Raw genomic sequence first — 22949 nt, 5'->3', positions numbered from 1 at the left:
CAAAGACGAAAAGCATCTTTCCATTTTCCATTGAATATATTATATGAATTAATTTGGCTGTCATATTTTCATCCAGAGTAAACGCTTCCCATATTCATTCATAGCATCAACCTATCGCCTTTCTCTCAGAAAATGAGGAGCAATATAGAAACAGGTGAGAAAAGCAGAGTGTAACATAAACATTATAATTCTACGTTACCTGAACTCATACCGCTCACATATCGCGGTTCCCTTGATAAAGAAATATGACAAACCTGTTGGAGAATAAAAGCTGTTCCATACTTCCTACCGGCGAAAAAATATAACAAACGATCCCGAAAAAGTTTAAAAAAAATAGACTATGCGGGCCCCGCATCTATTTGACCGTGTAAACATCTAACAGGTTAATGTATTTATTTGCTGAGAGCTGGCCAACAGTTGGTCCCTTTATTTATTCATTTTGAGAGAATAAATTGTTGGACATATGCGGCATTGCATGTACGATATGACCCTGTTTTTCACGGCCCCCGAGGGGTCCTTGCTTTTAATGGTTCTCGGACAGTTTTTACGTGGCAGTATTCTCATACACAAGTATCTGATTGAAACTATAGACCGTATGGAAATACAGCAATAGACTGGCTTCTCCACACATCTGTGTAATCACTTGTCAGCTGATTTATGATGAATAATGCTTTAGTCTGATTTTTACTCTAATATTGGCGTATGAAGGAGGCTCCTTTTTCCTTTTCTATTATCATTGAAATGCAAAATTTCCAAAAAAATTGTATAGACGTCGACGCGCAATTAAAAAATGATCATACCTGTCAAATTTCATGAAAATCTATTACCGCGTTTCGCCGTAAATGCGCAACATATAAACATATAAACATTTAAACATTCAAACATTAAGAGAAATGCCAAACCGTCGACTTGAATCTCAGACCTCACTTCGCTCGGTCAATTAATCATATTAAAGTACTATTTCATTCACAATCATAATTATTATCATTACTGTCAACTAAAATCAATGATAATAAGAATATAATATCCATCTAATCGACATTATTGTATTCCAAGAATCCTACAAGAACGAGTTGATATCCTGTGAAACCTTGAATTCTGTACTAAACAAAGACGAGAAACATATTTTTATTTTTCAGGGAATCCTACAAGAACGAGTTGATATACTATGAACCTATGAATCCTGTTCTACACAAAGACGAAGAGCATCTTTCCATTTTCCATTGAATATATGAATTAATTTGGCTGTCATATTTTCATCCAGAGTAAACGCTTCCCATATTCATTCATAGCATCAACCTATCGCCTTTCTCTCAGAAAATGAGGAGCAATATAGAAACAGGTGAGAAAAGCAGAGTGTAACATAAACATTATAATTCTACGTTACCTGAACTCATACCGCTCACATATCGCGGTTCCCTTGATAAAGAAATATGACAAACCTGTTGGAGAATAAAAGCTGTTCCATACTTCCTACCGGCGAAAAAATATAACAAACGATCCCGAAAAAGTTTATAAAAAATAGACTATGCGGGCCCCGCATCTATTTGACCGTGTAAACATCTAACAGGTTAATGTATTTATTTGCTGAGAGCTGGCCAACAGTTGGTCCCTTTATTTATTCATTTTGAGAGAATAAATTGTTGGACATATGCGGCATTGCATGTACGATATGACCCTGTTTTTCACGGCCCCCGAGGGGTCCTTGCTTTTAATGGTTCTCGGACAGTTTTTACGTGGCTGTATTATCATCTCCATGTTGCAGCGTCCTTGGAAATCACTGCCACTTATATCAGGCTGAAATTTGGTGTGAGGATACCTGGTGTAGCAGTTTATTGGAATTTTATGGTCGTTTTTTGTGAACATCTCAACGTATCACCTACTTGCTACTTTCTAACATGTTTCGGTGTAACATGACCTGCTATTTTTTAATATTCATATCAAGTTATGGAAGCAAATGTGTGTGTGAGTTTCTGATATCCTGCGTGTTAAATTAATGGATATCACAAGTAATACATAACATCAATTACAAAAATACTGTACATAGTATAAATATAGTTGCAAACACTATCAGAGATGAGAGGATATTGAAATTATGATTGTTATCATCGTAATTTCAAATGGATCAAGAGATTCACATGTAGAATGTATAAATAGGAATATAAATCTCAGTAGCCTTTCAAATTATAAAATGAAATAATAAATAATTTGAAACAAATAGAATAAATCTCGGAAATTTATATTTATATTAAAAGAAGCCCTAAAGAACGAATACAATAGAATAAAAAAGACTAAGAAATTGTCAAAAACCACAGATTTATTGATACTTAGACCGGATTCGGTTATTACACCATTGTCAATCTCTGATAGAGTTTAAACTCTTAAGACCGAAACCGGTCTTTCTAAGTATCAATAAATCTGTGATTTTTGACAATTTCTTAGTCTTTTTCATTCAATATGAATAATTACCACAATATCAACTTCTCAACTACACAAAAAAAGAATGTATAAAGTCTGAGGAATGAATCAACAACCAATCTATACAGCATTGGGAGAGAGATAATAGGAAATCTCAGTATTATTATTATCATTTTCAACAATAAATTTACATAAATGAACCCTCCTTCAATGAAATCTATTGCATATGCATGAGACATACAAAATGAGGTATCTTCAATACTTCCCAATCTCATGGAATATGAATCAAAACCTTCAATTGAACAGAAATACGAATTTCATTGAATAGAAATAAATTGATCGTAGTGATTAATCGAAACAGTATACGAGCTTCTAGGTCTAATGCTATGTATATTCCATCTGTTATTTCATTGTTTAAAACTCTATATTTGTAGTATAATATCCTCTTAATAGCCCCAAGCATGAAACCAATTTTGGACAAATACTGATTGTATGCATTGATAAGCAACATGTATTCTACAACATGAAATTCTATTTTTGTAATTGATAAATTCCCATGATATGACTCTACTTGCAGGCTTGTAGGGAAAACCTCGTTCTATTTATACAATATAGACAGAATTCATGAGCCAAATATGAGCTGTAGGAATTAAAAGACGAATATCATTGAACATTGTAGAGCGGTTTATATCAAAGCTTGATTTAAATTAATATTTTTCTTGGTAATATCTCAATATGACTCTACAGTTGATGTTAACGTGTTTACGTTTACAAACAAAATTGTTTATTTTGTTATTATTGATAATAATTACCAGTCTTCTTCCATTGAAATTATTGATAGACAATATTGGAAGCTTTCAAAGATTACAATCGTTGTTGTTTCTTTATCCTTGTCATATCTATGAGCCGTTATGTTTTTATCTTGTATTGAAATCTAGTCTTTTGGAGGGATTCTGTATTGCTGTTCATTAAACTTGAAATAACATCTGTAAACCAATATATAATGAACATCACACAAAATAAAATACAAGTTTCTCTATTAAAAATAGATTTCTGACTTATAGAATTGTCGGTGAATTTTACTCACCGATAAGCACTCTTCGTTCTTCAAGCATGGTGATGTCTCATTCTCTCTCGAAAACTGTAAAAGAGAAATTATAATATTAATCAGACAATAAAAAATAAAAACTGAAAAGCAAATTCAAGAATAGAAACATAAAACGAGCCATAACCTTCAATGAAAGAAGAAGGAGGAGAAAACAAAAAAATCAGAATTACTTCCAAAAAAATTCACTACATTGCCCTGTACTAATAATTATTAAACTGTACTTCACATAATTAAAAAATTTCCCATTTTGAGACAGCTATCAACTTCACTTTATTATTACTTCATTTACTTCACTTGTAGTACCCTTTTATTAAAACATTTTAACGACTAGTTTCGACCTACTTTGGCAATTTTCAAGTTGAAATGTTTCAATAAAAGGGTAGGCTACAAGTTTTATATTGTATTTATTAATTTGAATAATTTTTATTAATCAATTGAAGTGATTTTACCTCATGTATTTATTTACGATACGAATGACACTGATGTTAAATTCACATTTAATGATGATAAATGACATTGGTAGATAAAATAAAACGGTAGTCCTTGCACTACACTTTAAGATTCTTGAATTGAAGAGAATTGAAATATTGTAAAATATTAATTTTTATTCAAATAAAGTGGATTTTTGACAATATTTCAAGTCTCTTCAATTACGGAAAAGTTCCACAACATCAACATTCACGCTACAAACTTAATTAATTTAAGATTCTTGTTAACACTAATAGCTAATGGGATTACCAGCGTAAAAATTCTATCCAATCCCAATTCAATATAGGCATTTCATTGTTGAATATGAGTAGTTAAGAGTAGTCTGGATACTGTAAACAGACAAATAATCTAGGACAACGAATATCTCTACTCTATAATACCACTAGCTGTTAGGCTCGCTTCGCTCGCCATATCCGTGTAGCCAGGGGGCTCCGCCCCCTGGACCCCCGACTGGATCGTCCAAAAATTAGATCAGCGGGCTCGCAGCATGTAGACCTCAGCGGAACCTCTGTACCGAATTTGAACGTATTATGTCAATTTGATCTCGAAAAACACCTGTTACTATATCAGCGTATCTTTGGCGAACAAAATTCTTTCACCTCAGCTGATCCTGTATACTGAATTTTTTTTTATATATTTCCATCAATTATTGAAAAAGGTGAGGAAACGCAGAAAAGCTGAGAAAACGCTAACTTTTGCTAATTGGATAAATGCATTTCAATCTTCAACTTGGTGCCAACCTAACAAAGTCAACTCAACTTAATGCCAACCTGACAAAATTTTTAATTTAGTTACCAGAACAACTGTTTCGAAGAGGTACTCTCTCTAGATTATAGTTCTATATTAACATATGGTATGGACATTTCAATTATAATTTTAAGATATTGGAATAAGAAGAATATACATGCTAAAAGAACTTTAAACCCTTAAAAACCACCTTTAGAGTCAAATTATCGCCAAAAGATTTCTTAGTGCGCCTCTAAAGGGCCAACTGAACATACCTAACAAATTTGAACGTTTTTGGTCCGGTAGATTTTTAGTTCTGCGAGTGAGTGAGTCAGTGAGTGAGTGAGTGCCATTTCGCTTTTATATATATAGATAGAAGAAGATAGAGAAAAGATAGCGTAACTTGTATCAGTTGTCTCTGATGATACTGTTCTTTTAACGACTTCAATTGCAACTGAAAATGAGAGCCATTCATCACATATGAGTTGAGGTAAAGCAAGACCTTGAAGCACGTGGTTTTCAGATAGCCGGCTGCTCAGACACCATCTGGTATCATCAAGCATGCGGTCTGGAATGTTCTGCATCAAATCGCACATATTTCTCAGCACACTGTCGTCACCTTCATCCGTTCTTTTAGTCGAGAATTGTTCCAACTCCGTTTAAACCGGAGTACAGTCGGAAAAAGTCAAAAGGAGATCTAGAGAAATTCACACGTCTGCCGATAAGCACACGAAGTTGAGGATTGGAGAGATTGTCTCTCTCTGAGGGGACAGAGGGGGAGCTATTATTCCCAGGGTTCTCCAGGGGGGTTTACTCCCCCTCCCATCACACTACTACTCCAAACCCGGGAACCGTTGGGAATAAATCTCTCAAATTGAAGGGGTACTGCTGACACACGCGTTCGATTGAATTCCGAAATCTCTCACACACTCTCTCTCTCTCTCCCAATTCTCTCTGAAGCCAAACGATGTTCGTCCACATCACTCTTTCTCCCTTGCACTATATTTCATCGGATTCCTCCTGTACCCGCGATTGGGTTTCTGTTATAAAAGTCGTTTATTATGAAGCGGCTTCTCGAAAAACATTCCCGGTCCCCCAATCGGGCTACTCTCGTGAGAATATGTTTCACGGGGAGAGGGGAGTAAGTAGAAGCAAAAGGATTAAAGGGAGGATGTGGGGAAGGAAGAGGAGGTAGAGGAGAAGTAGGAGAATGCTGATGATGATATTGAGGATGAGGAGGTGGAGAAGGAGGAGGAGGTGTAAGCGAAGGCGGAAAGAAGTAGAAAATGCTGATGATGATATTGAGGAATAGGAGGGGGAGAAGGAGGAGGAGGAGGCGGAGGAGGAGTAGGAGGAGGAAGAGGAGAAGGAGGACTAAGAGGAGTAGGAGGAGTAAGAGGAGTACCAGGAGGAGGAGTAGGAGAAGGAAGAGAAGTAATGGTGTGGAGGGAGGATTAGTTACTCAAACCAACAAAGTTGATGAAGAAGAAGAAGAAGAGAAGAAGAAGAAGAAGAAGAAGAAGAAGAAGAAGAAGAAGAAGAAGAAGAAGAAGAAGAGAAGAAGAAGAAAAATAAGAAGAAAAGGAAGAAGAAGAAAAAGAAGGATAAGGAGATGATGCTGGTAATGAAGAAGAAGAAGAAGAGGAAGAAGTAGAAGAAGAAGAGGAAAGAAAGAATATATGAAGGAGACGAAGAAGAAGATGATGATAAAGTAGAAGAAGAAGAAGATGAGGAAATTTGTGAGAATAAAGAGGAAGAAGCAAATTGATGAGAAGGAGAAGGAAGAGATGAGTAAGAAAAAAAGGAGAAGTATAGTGGGAGGAAAAGCGATAGGAAGAGGTGAGGAGGTTGATCATGGTGATGTTGGAGAGAAGAGGGAAGTTGGAAGAGAAGAGGGAGCAGTATGAAAATGATGAATGAGGAGGAGGGTGATTAGAAAGAGAAGAAGGAAGAGTAAAAATATGGAGGATGTGAAAGATGTGAAGATGGAAATTGAGGAGAAGGAAAGGAGAGTGGACGAAGAGTGGATAGAAGAAAACATAAAATTGGAGAAAGATGAGATTGAGAACCGATGTAAAGAGAGATCAGAGAGAGATGAAAAGATGAGATTGAATCCGGAGATATCTATTGTCCCTTTTTCCAACCCCCTTCTCACCATCACTCAAAGACTCCCTCCCTTCAACGCACTGCTATGTGGGAAAATAATATTTGATCTTATAGGTTTCTATGTTTGCACACGTTTTTATTTTTGCCTCACTGACTTACAATCTATGAGCGGAAAAGTCACTGGATTGGATTTTTGGGCTGCTCAGCGCAAATGAAATGAAACTCTTTGAAGTGGGATCTTCGTGCTGATTTCTGAAGGATCGAGGATTCTAATAGAGGTTTTTTCATGAAGGATTTTGGGAACTGTGAAAAACCAAACTAATAATATGAATTTGGACAACTGTTTGAATGGTGAAATACTAATTTTAAAAATGAAAAAAAATTCTGGTGTAGCGCACTCACACAACTTTCCTTGCAGTTATGAAAATTGATCACCTGACGCTACGGTAGTGTTCCCGCGCATCTCAAGTCTACTATTCAAAGATCTGAGCCAGCTGGTGACAGGTCAATAACGCTGGAGACACATGAGGTCTGCTTTCTCATCATAGTGAATGATTTGATAGTATCAACAGTTAACAACAGTTTGCAATTGAATAATCAAATTTTCTCGAATTTTGAGCTTATTTTCAAATTTTATGTGAAAATGTTACTAAACATTAATTGTAGAGTTTTCCATGCTCAATCTATTCCACTCGAAATTTTTTTTTCAAATTGTATCTGAAGCTTGATAATTAAGAATGTAAAATCAAACTTTGCATAGATGGGGCGGAACTCCAGAAATTTTCACAGATATGGGACTTGTGGCAGTTGATAGAGCTTATCAATGACTATTTTAGGTAATCTGATCAAAATCGTTGAAGCCGTTTTCGAGAAAATCGCGAAAAACCCTGTTTTTGACAACATTTTCGCCATTTTATCCGCCATCTTGAATTGCATTAGATCGAAATTGTTCGTGCCGAATCCTTATGTTGTAAGGACCTCGAGTTCCAAATTTTAAGTCATTCCGTTAATTGGGAGATGAGATATCGTATACACAGACGCACATATACTCATACACACACATACAGACCAATACCCAAAAAACATTTTTTTTGGACTCAGGAGACCTTGAAACGTATAGAAATTCAGAAATTGGGGTACCTCAATTTTTTTCGGAAAGCAATACTTTCCTTACCTATGGTAATAGGGCAAGGAAAATAATATAATAGTTATTTTATGTAATGAAACTATTTAGCAGTCTGTAGGAATAAATAAATATAAAATTGATATTGATTTGTTTTTCTCCGGTATCAATCTGACATATTATTCTAGATTCATCTATTCATTCACAAAAAAATAGGATAGAGCAAAATTTATTCACAGATTCACAGGATAAATCAAAAAGCCTATGATCTAGATCTAATTCGTGCCTCATTCCTCATTGAATCAAATTATTCTCATGCACATTCACCAATTATTATTATTATTGAGAATTGAATTTTGCAATGAGTTATCGCAATTAATTTCAATAACGTATAAATTTCTTCGATCTTTCATTTTTTTCAATATGGATATTGAAGGGTACAAGTAGGAATATTGAACTCGGGTACTCGTAGTTCTATGTAATTATTTTTCGATCTTGTGCACTGAAACCACTTACAAGTATCCCTTATTCTGGAACCTCTGCACAATACTACCCGACTAACAAAGACCCTCAGAAATTGAATAGTAAATTTCAATTTAGAATGCAATTGAGCCGCTAGTATAGACAGACTATAGTGTATTATGCAAGCGGCGTAGACTACTAATCTCCATTACTTATTCAAGTGCACAGGGTTGGTTGCAGCATAGACGAATAACGTTTCTAACTCTATGGTTATAGCAGGAGCTACCTGTAATCCTAAATAAACTCGAGGATTACACGTCCGGCCCAGTTGCAGAGATTCCTTTTTAAAATTCATAGTCCATAAATAATTTGGCCAGTTTGCTCTCATCTGCGGAGAACCAAATATCCGCTCCAGTATTGCCACAGAGTCACTCTGATGGATTGCAAGCGGTGAGATATACAGCATTTATAGAAAAAGTCTCTGGATTGATATAAATTTTGTATGGTGATATTTGGATGTATCGAGGCACCGAGCTTTGCTCGTTATTTTTATCAAATTTATTGAAAACAGAACACAATTCTCTAAAATGATCAAGTTTATATTTTACAGCTGGCTATACGTCAGCTTATGAATTTCGGGGATGCGATAATTTGATTTTCCACAAAATCACTCGCTCACTTTTTTCTATCCACAGACGACGAAAGTCTCAGCTGTTTCAGCCAAGAATGAATTATCCTTTTCATCTAGTTCAGCGAGTTTTACCAAGGATGAGACCTAGTGCAATCGAAATTTTATATCATAGACCTACTATGTTCCAAATTTCTTGAAAATCGTTAGAGCCGTTTTCGAGATCCGTTGAACATAAATAACCAGATAACCATATACAAAAATATAAACAGACATACAGAAATTGCTGGCTTAAAATAATGGGATAATAATAATTGATGAATGTGTCAATGCATTGACTCACAGGATCGAAGATATTGCTCATTATTAGAACTAAAAAAACGTATTCAGACTTTTGCAATACCGTTGATGTATGTATAGAGACCCTTTCATAAATACTAGCCTTACCTTACCTTTAATAGTTTCTAAAATCAAACTTCCATTGATCGATTATTGCAACATTATTATAATTTCTAAGCTATTATATACAGGGACTTTAATAGTTTCTAAAACTTCCATTGATCGATTATTGCAACATTATTATAATTTCTAAGCTATTATATACAGGGACTTTAATAGTTTCTAAAACTTCCATTGATCGATTATTGCAACATTATTATAATTTCTAAGCTATTATATACGAAGTAGTATATGAAAGCTATACAAAGTACCATTAATTTATGACAATAAAATATAAATTTGATGAATATGATTTGTTCATTAATGATAGAATTTAGAAAGAATAACTGTACTCTATGTAAAATAAATATCGCGTTTTCGTCAATTTATTGTGAATCGAACAAATTGAACAAATGATGAATTGGCAAATCAATGGAATTTATTGTTAATCCTCGTACGCGGATTGTATTGATCAGTAATCGTAAAGGTCGTTAATCTCAAATCAGCCTTCCAAATTTTGAAATTTGATCAAGAAATTGTTACTGGGTTGTAATGTGAGAGGAAGAATTTGTGGAATTCCCAATACTATTCTATGCTGATTCAACTCCGTACAGTTGAATAATTGTACGTTTTAAATTCATTTAGAATCTTGTCTTCTCCAATTACTGCTCAATGTTTTCACTAGAAAATATTCAATGAATTTTTAAAGAATAGGAATAGTTAAGACATTTTCGAATTTTCATTCTCATTCTACTTTTTTCGCAAATCTACATTTTTGTATATTCGACAATGGCTGTGGTGAAACAAATTCGGAATAGTACATCAGGAGAAATTTGATGCTCGAGTCCAAAAAATAGTTGAATGTACATAACTTTGGAATGAATTAATAACTTCTTGCATTCAAAAATAGTTTCAATGGAACTGATAAAACGCAAATATTTCAAATAGTCGACTGTACTTTTTACTAAATTTATTCTGAATTAATTGAATTTTCCTCATATTCAGGTTCCCCCAAAATTGTTTCCTCTATGGTTTCAAATTTCCTCTGAAATTTTCACGTTAGTGTGAGAAAAAGTTTCCATAAACTACAAATTACAAGAACTTGAATCATCAACATTTTTGTTGGTGAAGGTTTGTTTAATTTGGGAGACTTCTCATGAAAAAATGTGGATAATTATCCAGGAAATATGTATAGATCATTCGTCAGTTCTACTTGATGTGAGAAAATCTTCTCGATTCATAAAGAAGACTCAGTGAATGAATATGAGCCTGAGAACAGGTTCAAACCACAGAACACAACAATAAAACATTTTTGTAATCCTGAGAGGCAAACATTGTTGCTTCCATGACAAAATAAGGCCATTACAATTTATGGACACAGACACAAACCCGATATTAATTTCAACAGTTGTAAATCGCGGTGACACAAAGATTGAAAATTGGATACAATCGAAAATTTACAATTCGAGAATTGAAAAGCTTCTAAATAGTTGCAGCATAAAGATTGTAATACAGTACAGTTTCAGCTCATTATGCCGGCATTCACCAGGGCAGGACACCTCGGCAATAATACTCACAACTGTGATAATAATAATAATAATTGTGACATTAATAATCGTAAAAATGCTCCACACAAATGGAGAGACCGATTGGGAAAAGGCATGGACTGAAGGTGGAGAAGATGGTGAAGAAGGAGAAGAAGAAGAAGAAGAAGAAGAAGAAGAAGAAGAAGAAGAAGAAGAAGAAGAAGAAGAAGAAGAAGAAGAAGAAGAAGAAGAAGAAGAAGACAGTTATCGTTCTTTTATGGCGGACCAGAGCTAAATTGCGATTTATGTGACAAGACACAAGGTCGGGATGAGGTTGTGGTAAAGTGAGATTTACTTCACTCTGTCAGAATTTGTTGAATGGGAAGCATTAATGTTAGGCCCGATGAGTGCTGACAGATTTAAGTGAATCCAACCATAGCTCAATTGATATTCCTATAGTCTGATACTCGTGGTCTTCCACACACATACACACACACTCGCTCCTGCATTCTTCTTCCACTCTTCTACCTCCTCCTCCTTCTCCTCCTCATCATCATCATCTTTCAGTTTTCTTATTCTTTCCTCTCGTCTGATGCTGACACCTTTATCCTGTAATCTTGATTATTCAGTCCAATTACTGTGTTTGAATTGAATTACGCTTCATTTCAATTCTGGATTTACTGCCCTCACTGCTCGAATCAATTCAGATTATATCGTGTTATTTAATCGTAGAATAGCAGTTGGAAAATACCAGTAGTTGACAAAATCAAAGTGGAAACAGAAACCTTAGTTTTCGTTTTTTGGGAGGTTTAATTTATCAAGGTTTTGTTGGAATACTATATTGGGTTCAGTTTAAATTGTCTTCTCCTAACCATAGTAGAGTGTTTGATTTGTGCTTCTTATGAATGAATTACATGAAAATAAGAAGATAGATATTTGGTAAATCACAAAAACAAAGGAATCGGAATGATGGAGAGCTCTACAAACTCTAGATGAATCTTAGAAATTTTGGACTGTAGTTGTCTACATGGACTAAACTGTTAGGAATGTTAACATTCTACGTTTCTGTTGAGATACAAATACTTTTACAACTAAATGTTATCCAAATTGATTACTACACTATTCACTAAAAAGTACTTTCGAATTGAACACGTTATGAAATCTCATAAAGATATACACATATACTGTACTTCTTTTATCAAACTTCGTTGGATACTTCTTTCAGATAGAGATGAATACTGCTGTTGAATAATATAGCCTACTTATACTGCTGTAGAAGTGAGATCATTCAAATGAAAATGAAGGTGGAACTGCCTTTTCCTGTACACTGGAACTATCCGGGAAATATTGAAGAATTGAGAAACTTTTTCAGATGTCGAGTAGAGTAAATATTTTTTATAAGGTGAGCAACGTTTCTTTGTTTTCCAAAGAGAACTCTGGTATTGCAGCAAAAATACGCCAGTATTTACTTTACAAAAACACTGACCCAATGTATTTCAGGTGTATTCTGACTGAGGGTGAATGATGGATGCAGGCAGGAAAATATTCATGTGAAAATATTGTTGGAGCAATATTGTTCAATCACCCACTTGTTAAACTGTAGAAACGAGTATGTACTCTTCTGCCAGAATAACATGTTCTTATGTTGAGTCAATGTGTAGTTATTTTGATGATTCATTACATATTCTGATGCTCTATAATAATTTTCAACTTGATTTTGATATCTAACTGTCAAATTTTCTTCAAATGTAGAAGCTATTCTATTCTATTTTATTTTATCCTATTCTAACTTCCATTGAATATCTACACTGTTGAACACAATTATATCATTTTGGTAACAATACTTCTACTGAACTCACATCAATTTGATAATAATAATAATATCGAGTGACCTGGCTGGCTCAGGTCTTGTGTCAGAGTTTTCAGGTTGCAACTGATCAATTTCAGGGCCTCTGACATGACCTAACGACTGTTTTTTTAGGCAGCCGGGATCGAAGCCTTAACGTGCCCATCTGAAACACGGGAGTGGCCCGAGATAAATTCAATGGAATAATGGGGCAAAGTGGGTTGCGATGTGTAATTGTATGAAGTTTGTGTTACGTCTTTGTATAGTGTGTTCTATATTATTTGTAATATTATTCAAAATTGATTATATTATCAAACTATATTATTCAAAAACATAATGGAAAATATTGTATTTGATATGATCGTTCTTAAATACTTGTCTCTCTTCACAGAGGTAATTGGAGGAACTCAGTTTCATAATCTCATGGACTGAATCAGTTATATTATTGATAAAGTTTCTTGAAAGTCTATATAAATTTCAGCATTTAATGCTCACACTCGATTTGGGAAGATAGGCATATCATCCAGACACAATAACAATGGAAGCATCAACAACAACAACACTGACTAACAAAACACACAGATCCTACAAAAACAGTGTTCAGTAGTAATAATAATAATGAAGATGATAAACAATGGAAATCGGAGGCGGACCTTGATGCTATTTTGCTTCACACCCTTTATACTGGCTTTCCACCCTCGAGCGAGTTCAGTCTGATAAAATCTGAAACACGAGAGAACTTCGAGGAGCAAAAAGGAAACCACCACCATGTCAGATCTGGCACCCAATAAATTTTCCAACCCTCCCGCGCGGCTCACAAGGGGTAGTTAAAGTGTCTGGCGTTGTGGAGCCTACGATGGCTTCCCAAACAAACAATTGAATTTTCAACTCTTATCAAAATGTACTCCATAACACACTCCTGGGTCGGATGTTATCAGAAGTTTAATGCACTAATGCTTTGGATTTTATCAGTAGTTTAATCCACTAATGCTTTGGATTTTATCAGTAGTTTTATGCTTTTGTTGTGGAGAAAAGAGTCTTGAATAACAGGTTTTAGTTTAGTCATCAGTTTTGAAGTGTAAATTGGACTTTTTGAAGTGAAAAGTGAAATCTAGCCTCATTCTTTTTTGAAACTTTTATTTGTAAAAATTTGGGAGAAAACAGTTTTGGGCTATGCCTGTTGTCTTCTCCCAATCATATTTTAATTATGATTTGTGATTGTGAATAAAATAGATAAATAAATAAATACTAACTTGAAAATGTGCAGTCCATGCAAATAATCCAACTAACAAAAACATTATAATCAGAATTTATGATTATTTCGAATAAAGACAAAAAACATTCCATTTCAAGAGGTCAAAGTGAGGTGAATTCATTAGAGAATTAGGCTTTAAAGTGGGCCCAACTTGAAAATTGGCAATCAATGAGTCAACCAACATACTTTCTATCACTGAAATTGATCTTTTTGTGGTGAATTTGCTTATAGAAACAAGAATTTGAATTTCAAGAGGTCAACTCTTCAACTCTTCGAGGTCAAAGTTCAACTCTTTGTTGAGTTCAGTGATAATTTATACAACGATTCATCAATTCATAAGAAGTTTGTTACATTAGAAAAAAGTACTGATAGTTATTAATTAACATTGGAAGCATAGTTTTAAGTATAATCAGTATCCCATCAATGGTGAGAAAAATATGTCTGTTGATTGTTATCGGTAGATTTTACAGTTCTGCATATTTTGTGACCATCTTTGGTACATAAATGATATCACTTCAAACCTGCTATTTACATAAAAATAAGCAGTTGGTGAATATAGTCCACATATCATTAATAAATCAGGAATTACGCGATAATTAAGAACGGTAACACGGAACGTTTCTCGATTTCCACAAAACTCCTTCGTTTCTGTTTCTAGTTCTCCAACTTCCACGATATTTCCCGCACTAATTTGAATTGGAAATGTAGAAAAATTATTATTCTTGTTGGCCGCAATTGTTGGGAAGGATTTTGGAGAGCAATTAAATAAACTCAAGTGAGTATCCCACGGCCGCGGATATTCATCAAAGTACGGTGGAGCTGCTCTACAATTAGAAAGTTCTCGAATGTTTTTCACCAATTTTATTGCTGCGGAGCTGTGAATGTATGGAGGAAGCGCGACTGATGAAAAGGTGTTTATTCATCTGTTTGAAAAGGTTTGGACTGGGGTCTGTGAAGTGTGTTTTCTTTTCACCGAACTGAAAATCGCTCGCTATTGCGTGAGGCGTTTAGTTTCTGATCGCTATCTACTTTTAAACGCAGTGCCCCGGCTGTCATGTCCACGGTAAAGAGTTTATTATTGTGTATTACTGTATTACTGGTAAGGCTAGAACTGGCAAAAACGCTTCGCCACCGAGTTTTTCAGAATGTTTCAGAGTTTAATAGCGATCAATCCGTTGCCTAAACTGATGTCTGGAAATAATTGGGCATGCCTTTCGGTCAAGCGTTCTAGAGTGCTGTCAACGACTTGACTACGATGTTAAAAGTCGATGTGAAAGAATCTAGGTAAACATTTTTGTGATAGACATTGTAAGTTAAGAATGAGAATAAGAGATTAGATTTTCTCTTCATTTTTCAAGCTATTACATAATATATGATAGCTCACGTATATAACATTTTGTAATAGCTCATTTTCATGTGTCACTAATCATTTCTACTGATGAATACGTTTACAATATAATCTATACTATCGTAATCGTATTCATCAGTAGAATGATTAGTGGCATATGAAAATGCATATTTACTGAGTTTACCAGAGATTGTTTTAATGAATATTGGTTGTTTTGATGATTTTTAATGTTTAATTGTATTTGAATCAATAATGAAAACTAGCAGAGCCTACTGAAATTCCCGAATATAATCACCGTGTATATCATATTTATAATTTCATGCATATTATTGCTTCCCAAGTCAACTAAGAATATGTGACGAATGAGCTTCAATTATTCCACATGTTTTGATTAGTTATAATAATAGAATGTTCTATCAAGCTTGTTGATACATTGAATATGAGTAAATTCACCCTCCCTCATTCCATGTTTGGAACAACAATATAATATTTCAGCATTTCGAAAATTCAATTAACTTTGGTTGATTTACTCCCATTGCTCATGAACAAATATTGTTGAAACATGAGCATTAATACTGAATCAAGTTTGTGTGTTTTTAACCTCACTTTCGGATGTATTTCGGATTTATTGGATAATTGAATGTTTGCTTTTAATTTCATGAACTAATAAGTACGGATCTATGGTGTTACAATGTTATACTATTGATGGAAGGTTGTACTGTATTTCAAATTATCAACACTGTTCTATGTTTATGAAAAAATTCATCACAGTATTTTATGTTTGTGAAAAACAGAATTGATTAGTTTTGTGTGTTAAAATAAGTGAGGATATGATTTGGGAAAATGAATTCTCCCGAAGATGAAAAAAGATGTGACTTGTATAACTAAATAGCTTATAACTTAATTCGACACTTGAAACTTTACTTATAACTTAATTTGTGAAATCCAAATGATGATCTAATAACCGAGTTATTACTAAGTTGAATCAAAATGATGATCCAGCAGTGGTTATTCGTTCATGAGCTTGATCATCCTTAACTGAAGATTTGAAACACAGGATATTGATTAAATTAAATCAGACCTTATAATCTTCAACATGGTATCATCTTCCATTCCGAGATGCAATCAAGTTATCTGAGTGTTTCCCATTGTATTCTTTCAATACACGATTATTTGGTACCACATCATCAACAAACAATTAGAGTACATTTCGCAGTCCCCATAATAACTAAATTAACTTCCCGTTCAGCCTCGATCTTACGATGTTACATGCTGTTCAATGTCTCAATTAGTCGGCGAACTTGTCCTGAATGACCGTCATCCATAATTAACTTGAATTAATTGAGCGATTTCGCTCACTTCAATATACGATCGAAATAATGCACCTGCAAATTCTAATGAACCTTCATGCTAATGCTATAGAGTTGGCGGCAAGAAGTCTACATACTTCTAAGGAGCGCGTGATTTCCATAAAACGTTCTCAGAGATTATTTCAGCCAGAGATACGCGGTAATAAACACGCGACCGTATGCAATCAGGGGTCTCGCTTTGTTTGAAATTGATCCAATTTGGAGTTTTTCTGCCAATCGGCTTCCAGCCCAACATTACTGCTCTAGAATTGAAGATTTAGATTGAGACTTCAAGCACGTTTAGCACACTCGAGTAACTCATTAGATATCTCATTAATGTTGATGATCTATATGAGAGGGTCATGGTAATAACATGGACATACACACCCTGTCTATGGTATTATGAAAGGCCCAATTTCATGGTGCATTTATTATGAATTTCCAGTGTGGGGATAAATTGAAATTGAACGAGTAATTACCTGATTACAGGAAATTGAAAGTAAGTGGACGGTAATAAACCCATATTTTGTCAAGGTTGCAGTAATTGTGGAGTGTTCTATTTATTTTCAAAACTACTTTCGTTCTGTATTAAATTAATATGTTGAGAGTGGGTTGTTGAAAATAAATCTAGCATCACGGCTATGATATGAAGGCACGTAGGTTGTGATAATTATTATGATTTTGATTTACAGGCAATATAATGCACACTTTCCAATTACGTTTTCATAACCAGTGGAGAACAGCAATTATTCATGAAGCCACAATACCTTCAAATATTGTTATTTGTTGATAATTATTATACAATCAAAATCGAATTATTATAATAAACATAGGATATTGTTGATATCAACTAATAATAATATTGTACTAACGATGACAACAACACTGATTTATCGAAGGAATCATTGTTTTTGAAAAATGAAGTAGATATTGAAAACCATTGGTCTCGTCACTTAACTTGATATCGTAAATATATCAAAACCATGAATTATAAAAAAATTGAGATACTAGTTCCAGTTCTTACACCAATATCAATATGCAGTCAACTGAACGCTTGAACATTGACAGGAGAGTAATATGTAGTGTGGATCAAGCCCTGCAATTGGCCACTACCTGTCGACCAATGAAGATTGAGCTTTACTGTGATTGGCCGAGACTAGACACGCCCGAGTATCCCAAATATGGTAGCGTATTCGACTTGGTAGTTTTTAACATGGGAAGGATCATTTTAGTCTGGTCGAAAGATGAGTGGTTTTGACAATATCAAGGCATCTGATACTACAGATGGGAATAAATTAGGAAGGCACGTAGGTTATGATAATTATTATGATTTTGATTTACAGGCAATATAATGTACACTTTCAAATTACGTTTTCGTAACCAGTGGAGAACAGCGATTCATGAAGCCACAATACCTCCAAATATTGACATTTTTTTAATGTTTAAATGTTTAAATTTTTTATTTTGCGCATTTACGGCGAAACGCGGTAATAGATTTTCATGAAATTTGACAGGTATGTTCCTTTTTTAATTGCGCGTCGACGTATATACAAAGTTTTTGGAAATTTTGCATTTCAATGATAATATAAAAGGAAAAAGGAGCCTCCTCCATACGCCAATTTTAGAGTAAAAATCAGACTATAGAATTATTCATCATAAATCAGCTGACACAGTCATAAGTGTTTACACAGATGTGTGGAGAAGCCAGTCTATTGCTGTAAATGCAATAATTCTATAATAAATTATTAATAAGGTCCATAGTTTCAATCAGGTACTTGTGGATGAGAATACAACGTGAGGTCTACTGTTCACAGAACAACTAGTAAATTGTCAAGTAGAAAGGTCAAGTAAAGAAAAAAATTCTCTCACGAGATTTTTAAAACTGTAATTTTGAATTATATTGTTATAATGAAAGTTTTAAATTTTACTTCAAATTCATTGTTAATTGCTATGTATTTCAATAGAATAATCCTGATCCGCATTCGATTAAAACCTCACTCTAAAAGCCAATGTTTCCAACACACGCCAAGCTTTCGACTGTTTGTGACGTTTTATGATTTTACTACACGTACAAACAGAGGCAGTGGAACACAAACAACATGCGTTTACCCCAGATAAACCTCAAACAAGCCACCTGCGGCAATCATTGCTGATTTAAACACGAATCCGATACAATACCAAGATTAATGTGTGCGAATTGTAATGATAAAGCCACAATTTATCGATGAAAACGCGCTATAAATCAGCGAGTAATATTGGACGTGATCGGTGTTTTTATAGCTGGGATGAGGGAGGTATTAGAAGTGTAGGTGTTTGTATTTTTTGAAACGAGAATAATAATTTCGTCTGCAAAATGAAACCCGAAAAACAGTTAGCGAGCACTGGTTCAATTGAATAGCCAGCTAACGTTTAAATGTGTAATTCTGCTGGAAACGAGGAGCACCCAATGCTCGAAACTCAAAACTCACTCTCTCTCTTTGTTGCCTATTCATCCGTTCCCTCTTCTTCCCATTCTCTGTAATCCTCCCGCTATTATAAAATTCCGCCATACATTGCCAGAAGAATGGCCGACGAACGATGAAACTCAACAACTTCTTCAAATTCAAAATCCCCGCGAAATCTCCGACCATTATTTTCGCCTTATTTAAACGTGCCCACGCTCCATTTAACGCCAGCGTCAAGTGCCCAATTTAATTTCTACTGGAAAAAATTGTCGTCGAGCAGACATTTTTGTACAGGTGGATAGGCAATTCAATTCAGCCGGCTTGCATTCAACATGTAATTTGCTTTGGAATTTTCCATTCTATTTGATATTCAACAGCGAGTGAATCCTATGTGCTCGTGACACTTGTGCGTGGGTTAATGAGGTGAAATAATGAACGTGGAATGAGGCCACAACAATAATATGATACTGAAATATTTTGCTGTGAATTTCCTGTGGGTTTCTGCTTGATTTCAACATGAAATAGGAGTATAGTAATGAATACTTCTGGAGTTCCGGTACTCCTGATTCTTGAATTTTGGTAATGAGGTGGTGTTATTGAGAAATGTGTTGATTAATGGTTTGAATGATGTGCTTCATAAATAATTGATGATGAGGTTTTGATAATGATGGTTTCATAAATTGACACGATAATTTGAGAATTTGGGAGTTTAATGGATCTGATAAATTGAGTACTATCAGTATAAAAATTGAAAGAAAAATAAAAATCTCAGTAACCTTTTTGAATTATTTAATCACAACATGTTTCAACATTGATGCCATTTTCAAGTCATAATTCAAAAAGGATACTGAGATTTTTATTTTTTTCTCTATTTTTATCACAAGAGGCCTTATACAGAAAGGAGATAGACTATCAGTATATTATGGAAAATGTGATTATGAAGATGTTGTAGGCTACAACTTCTATAATATCTATACTACTATACTATACTAATGTATACTATACTATACTGTACTAATGTATACTATACTATACTAATGTATACTACTATACTAATGTCTAACTACTATACATACTATCAGTATAGTATGGAAAATGTGATTATGAAGATTTTGTAGGCTACTATAGCTTTTATAATGTAGGCTAGTACTAGGCTACTAATGCCTGTTCTAATTGAAGAGGCGAAAGCTTGGTTCATAATTGCTGTTTTGTTTGAAGCGAACGATTCAAGACAGTGAGCCTAGTATACAATAAATCTATTTGATACGATAATTGTGATTGGATAATAGGATCAGATGCAATGATGTAATACACTTCCATAATGCTAATTTATTATTATGATAATTCAGTGGACAAAGATAGTATTTGAGAGTTTGAATTGTGGCGTACAATGAGAAGTAAATTGAATATGATGGAAAAATATAAATATTGAATGTAATGTATTATTATTGGTGCAGTCTAGAATAATAGTTAATTGACAGGCAATTACTGTCATTTCATCTGAGATTTCAATACTCTAGGCAACACTTTTCAAAATAGCCTTTGGATACTCTATTCAAGTTTCTCAGCTCACAAACTTATTTATCATCATTTCTGTACTTTCATCTCATTAAAACACGTCAAATGAAATCTAGAATTCAACCAGTATTCTCAGAACCTCAATAGATGTAGACTACTGACTACCAACGTAGCTTGTAGACTTCTTTGACGGGAGTTCCTCTGAGTATTCAGTTCAGGGTGAATTCCCTGAAAACACCTTCTAACATTTTCAAAAGAAATTTTGTCAGAAATAAGGCGCCAGTTAGTAGACGAGTAGACCATTAGCCCTGGGCACCCATCACCTTATCTTGCCTGGAGCCTGACAGTCTATAAATTGTAGGCTACCTTTTCTGGCCTATCATTCCTTGTTACACAAATTATATGAGAATTGTATTGTCTCAAGTTGTTCATCATCGTGGAACGAGGAGCTATTTATCATGAATATTCTGATCTAGGATTTTTGAATATTTCTCTTTCTCGTGAACTATTAGAAATTCCTTTCTCAAATCTTTGTTGCCTATTCATCCGTTCCCTCTTCTTCCATTCTCTGTAATCCTCCCGCTATTATAAAATTCCGCCATACATTGCCAGAAGAATGGCCGACGAACGATGCAGCTCAACAACTTCTTCAAATTCAAAATCCCCGCGAAATCTCCGACCATTATTTTCGCCTTATTTAAACGTGCCCACGCTCCATTTAACGCCAGCGTCAAGTGCCCAATTTAATTTCTACTGGAAAAAATTGTCGTCGAGCAGACATTTTTGTACAGGTGAATAGGCAATTCAATTCAGCCGGCTTGCATTCAACATGTAATTTGCTTTGGAATTTTCCATTCTATTTGATATTCAACAGCGAGTGAATCCTATGTGCTCGTGACACTTGCGTGGGTTAATGAGGTGAAATAATGAACGTGGAATAAGGCTACAACAATAATATGATACTGCAAATATTTTGCTGTGAGTTTCCTGTGGGTTTCTGCTTGATTTCACCATGAAATAGGAGTATAGTAATGAATACTTCTGGAGTTCCGGTACTCCTGATTCTTGAATTTTGGTAATGAGGTAGTGTTATTGAGAAATGTGTTGATTAATGGTTTGAATGATGTGCTTCATAAAGAATTGATGATGAGGTTTGAGGTATTGAGAAATGTGTTGATTAATGGTTTGAATGATGTGCTTCATAAATAATTGATGATAAGGTTTTGATAATGAGGGTTTCATAAATTGACACGATAATTTGAGAATTTGGGAGTTTAATGGATCTGATAAATTGAGTACTATCAGTATAAAAATCTCAGTACCCTTTTTGAATTATTTAATCACAACATGTTTCAACATTGATGTCATTTTCAAGTCATAATTCGAAAAGGGTACTGAGATTTTTATTTTGTTTTCTATTTTTATTACAAGTAGCCCTAAACAGAAAAGAGATAGACTATCAGTATAGTATGGAAAATGTGATTATGAAGATGTTGTAGGCTACAGCTTTTATAATGTAGGCTAGTACTAGGCAACTAATGCCTGTTCTGATTGGAGAGGCGAAAGCTTGGTTCGTAATTGCTGTTTTTGTAGGGAGGAACTAACTATTCAAGACAGTAGAATACAATAAATCTATTTGATACGATAATTGTGATTGGATAATAGGATCCGATGCAATGATGTAATACACTTCCATAATGCTAATTTATTATTATGATAATTCAGTGGACAAAGATGAAATTTGAAAGTTTAAATTCTGGCGTACAATGTGAAGTAAATTGAATATGATGGAAAAATATAAATATTGAATGTAATATATTATAATTGATGCAGTCTTGGAGAGTTGTTAATTGACAGGCAATTACTGTCATTTCATCTGAGATTTCAATACTCTAGGCAACACTTTTCTGAATAGCCTTTGGATACTCTATTCAAGCTTCTCACAAACTCATTTATCATCATTTCTGTACTTTCATCTCATTAAAACACGTCAAATGAAATCTAGAATTCAACCAGTATTCTCAGAACCTCAATAGGTGTAGACTACTGACTACCAACGTAGATTGTAGACTTCTCTGACGGGAGTTCCTCTGAGTATTCAGTTCAGGGTGAATTCCCTGAAAACACCTTCTAACATTTTCAAAAGAAATTTTGTCAGAAATAAG

The 22949-nt window shown here is 34.4% G+C and overlaps 1 protein-coding gene across 1 annotated transcript in view; it reads right to left on the bottom strand.

Annotated features, from left to right (window-relative positions):
• LOC111056779 overlaps nucleotides 1-22949 on the bottom strand; it is a 46248-nt gene that overhangs the window by 17864 nt on the left and 5435 nt on the right. The window contains exon 2 of the mRNA XM_039437585.1: nucleotides 3506-3559. Within this exon, the coding sequence (XP_039293519.1) occupies nucleotides 3506-3559 (54 nt within the window). The remainder of the gene's footprint in view (nucleotides 1-3505; nucleotides 3560-22949) is intronic.

The sequence above is a fragment of the Nilaparvata lugens genome, chromosome 11 (assembly GCF_014356525.2).
Source record: "Nilaparvata lugens isolate BPH chromosome 11, ASM1435652v1, whole genome shotgun sequence".
In the NCBI taxonomy this organism is placed as follows: domain Eukaryota; kingdom Metazoa; phylum Arthropoda; class Insecta; order Hemiptera; family Delphacidae; genus Nilaparvata; species Nilaparvata lugens.
The sequence above is the reverse complement of the archived record's forward strand: the minus strand, read 5'-3'. Positions and strand labels throughout refer to the sequence as shown.